Genomic DNA, 3,880 nt, shown 5'->3' with positions numbered 1-3,880 from the left:
TTATGAAAAAAATGTATTGAGAGCCCTGCTTGACATTTTCCTCTTCTGTGCAATTCTATCCCTCTGCAAGTGTGCTTTAATGGTTTCTCAGTGCCTTTGGTGTTGCCGTATTACCTCATGTGTGCCACATGTGAGCACTTTAATCTGAGGCGGAAAGGAACCTGTTTGCCCCATCTGTTTTGACTTGCATGTGTCGATGCTGCTGTAAATGCTGGCAGCTGTGTTAATATGGGAGGCCACCTGCCACATGGGAGATACTGCATTTTTGGGTAAAAGCTGATTTTTCTCCCTTTGCTGGAGGTGTAGGTGGCTTAATTCGAGTTCCTGTTGGCAACCCTGCTAGCAGTTCCCTTCCCCTTTTATTATTTTAAATGTGTCAAAATTATTTACTCTTAAGTCATGTGATACTCATTTACTCCAGGGTACAAAAAAAGAAAGGGATTATCTAAGCTGTGACACGTTCATCTTTTATATTGATACGGTTTTAGTATTTTGATTCGTTTYCATATTTTCATTATTTGCCTGTAGTAGAACTGTCATTTGGTATGTTCCCATATTTTCTGCTTTTAAAGGCAGTGCAGAAAGGAAGAACAGATTTAAGCACAAAATGTTACTGTTTGGGATTAGCATTTCTGATTAGGCTGGCTCTTTGTTCTTGGACAAGCAGAGCCCTGGTAATGCTTTGTGCTGCCCTGTGGTGCCCCTGTGGGCACGTGTGGACAGCCTTTGGATGCAGCAAGGTGTTCTGACTGCCGCTGTCTCTGGGTGCAAACCACTCACCATATTATCCTTAACTACATCCTGAGGTGATTATGAGGATTAATTAATGCTTAAATCCTTTGAAGATACCGGATGCTTTATAAATGCTAATTATTATATTCAGGTTTGCTACAGCTTAGGGATTAGATCTTACTTAACCAATAGGTAGGGAAGCTGTGAGATGTATGTGGCAAAGAAGAATTAAAAGTAATAAACAGTCACTGAGAGCCTAAGCCTCCCTGCAGCCTGTTTGTGCAATCCTAATAAACTGCCACTTTTCTAATTTGGTTTTGGAGCCTAACTACTTCTGTTTTGAATGTCAGAGGGAATGTCTCCTTTATCATGTTCCATTGGGGGCTGCTGTTACATTTTGCAGTTTTAACCCCAATTGCCCTTTCTGTGAAAGCTGGCAACTATGTGTAGGTACTCTAAAAATGTGGTTTCTTGTTTTCCTSTGTACTGTTCTGGAATGAAATATTTCATGGTTTTGTGCAAAGCTTGGGGCATCTGTATCACTGAGAGAATTGTCTGCTCCTTGTCTGGATACTGAAAACTGGACAGAACCTTGTGTACTAAAGGCTGGTCCCCTACATAAGATTTGTGATTTTTAATTAATACATRAGAAAACTACTTTGTAACCTTTGATATAACCAGCTAGTACCAGCTCTGACTGGTTAAAAATTTAAGTTCATGTCCAATATCCAGGTGTATCTGTGTTTCTAAAATCCACATCTGTATGAGATGTGGACTGTACAAAGCAGAGCTGTTTGCACGTTTCTTAAAGACTTGTTCATAGCTGAGRTAGTGGACAGAAAAGCAGACAGGAGGGATTTTTTTTTCAGGCTGTTTTATTGCTACTGCTCTGCAGATGGGTGTAGAGTACCAGCTTTGTATCTGCCTGTGAGACAGTGGTAAATAAAGAGGTTTAGGTATGGATCTTGGTGAACAAATGGAAAAAAAAAAACTTASAGAAGAGAGGTGATCACTAGCGCAGGTTACCCAGAGAGACCTTGGACTTATTCAAAAGGCATCAGGACACCATCCTGGGCAATGKGGTCCAGGTGGTCCTCGTTGAGCAAGGGGTTGGACCAGGTGTTTCTAAGGTCCCTTCCACTTCAACTATTCCCCAATTCTGTGAGATGGCAAGAGCAAAAGGATGGTGATAGAAATGTGTAAGGTGCAGGCAGTCACAAAGAACAGCAGAGATGGTCACAAAGATGAGAAAGTGTGCTTCTGAATTTAAACTCCTAGTATCAGTGTTAGTCTGTTTCACCAGGAACGCMCACTCAGTGAATCATTAAGGTTTTGTGCATCACCTGGATCTATAAAATCAGGATGGTATTTGTCACCGTGCAATGGCAAGGTCATCTGTTGGTAATAGTTTGACGTTATAACTCAAGGGTGGCCGCAGCTCTCAGAAGGAGAAAAATGAAGGGTTTGGTACTAAAAAGCCSAAAATCAAACAAAAAACCAAACCAAACTCCTTTCTAGAACGCAATTTTTTTCAAAAGCAGGACACCCCCTTTCCTCCAAGCCATTTTTCATCAGCAAGAGCGGTCTGAACTSACTCCCAGATGACAGAGGTGAGAGGTGTAGCCCCAGCCGCTGCTGCCGAGTATCTTTGTTGGATGCGCATGTTTACAGCAGCAGGCACAGCTGTTGTGGCAGCCAGACGGAGCCCGGGACAGCGCGAATCCAGTTCCTGACCTTGCATGGACAAACGAGTGGCGGATCTCAAAGCCAGCACTTATGCTGGCGCTGGCGTTCGCAGTCAGTCAGGAGTGTAAATTCTCAAGGCTGCCTATCCTTTTTCTTACAGAGATTTTTTTTTTTCCACCTCTGATCTTTTCTCTTTGTTCACACTAATTATGACCCATTAACTTAAAAAAAAACAACAAACCCAAACCAAACACAACGCGCCACCCTCCCGGCGCGGGGGCGGCGGGCAGCGTGCGGCGAACCTCCCCCTCCGCGGCCATCGCTTCCCTGCCGCGGCCCCGGGCGCTCGGCAGGGCAGGAGCCGGGCCCTCCCCGCCTACCGGGGCGCGAACGGGGTCACCCACATCCGGCTGCTGCCCCAGCGTCCCCACAGCCCCGCGCAGCCCCCGCCTCCCGAGCGGCTCTCCCTGCCCGCCCCGCCGGCAGCAGGGCGGGGGCGCGGAGCGGCGGCTCCTCCCCGGGGCGGGGGGACGCGTTCGCCGCCGCCGCCTCCCGCCGCCTCCCGCTGCCGCGGGGACTCGGTGCCGGGCGGCTGCTGGCTCTCCCGTCCCGTCCCGTCCCGTCCCGAATCGTCCGGTGCCGGGGATGTCCGGCGGGGGCAGCCGGCGGCGGGCCGGCCCCTCCTGGCACAGCACTTTCTCTCGCTTCTTCTCCAGGAGCCCTCCCGGCGAGGGGGCGGCGAACAGGTACGCGGGGCATGGRCACGGCACCGGAGCGGCGCGGCGCCACCTGCGCGGCCGGGGGACACCAGGGGACACCGTGGGACGCGGGGCCCCGGGCCGTGTTGCGACACTGATGGGTGGCGGGGAAGCGGGAGGAAGCGAGCGTTCACCGCGGGGCGCCCCGGGGGCCGGGGGCGGCTCCGGGGACAGCGGCGGCCCCTGGCGGGGCGGCGGCTTGCCCGGGGAGTTGGGGACCGCGGTGGGTGCTCGGCTGACAGCTGCTGCGATCGCCGGGGCCGGCGGGCTGTCCTGGGGCAGTGCCGCGGTGCGGACACGGCTCCCGCTGGGCGCTGGGGCGGGGGGACTCGGGGGTTCCCTGGGAGRTGGATCCGGCACTCCGGCCCCGCCAGGCTCGGCGATCCCTGTGGAACCTCCTCGTGCTGGGAATAGCCCACCCGGGGCTTCTCCGCCGCCGCGGCCAGCGCCGTGTGCCCCGGCTCGCAGCCCCTTCCGTGGGTACTTAAGGCAGGGCAGGGTGCTGAGGTCTCCGAGAGGTTGGAGGGTTTTGTTTGTTTGTGCTTTTCTTTTTTCACACTGAAAGTTTTCTTTTGGACTGGTGTAAATCAGGCGTTAATGCAACATGAATATTACTGATATGTTTAAGTCTTAATGCAAAATTTGTGGTTTATGGAAACTTGGTTATTATTTTTTTTAATGCAGGCAGACTTCAAAGATGAAAA

General features: G+C 51.4%; 1 protein-coding gene across 1 annotated transcript in view; it reads left to right on the top strand.

The window, feature by feature from the left end:
• Window positions 1-2,999: 2,999 nt before the first annotated feature.
• The window catches only part of CRYBG3 (crystallin beta-gamma domain containing 3), an 81,162-nt gene continuing 80,281 nt past the window's right edge, over window positions 3,000-3,880 (top strand). Inside the window, exon 1 of the mRNA XM_057389978.1 lies at window positions 3,000-3,164. Coding sequence (XP_057245961.1) covers window positions 3,064-3,164 — 101 coding nt within the window. The 5' untranslated portion in view covers window positions 3,000-3,063. The remainder of the gene's footprint in view (window positions 3,165-3,880) is intronic.

Source organism: Malurus melanocephalus, unplaced genomic scaffold (genome assembly GCF_030028575.1).
Source record: "Malurus melanocephalus ecotype Western Australia unplaced genomic scaffold, MMel_1.1 scaffold_21, whole genome shotgun sequence".
NCBI lineage: Eukaryota > Metazoa > Chordata > Aves > Passeriformes > Maluridae > Malurus > Malurus melanocephalus.
This window is presented reverse-complemented; position numbering and strand designations above follow the sequence as displayed.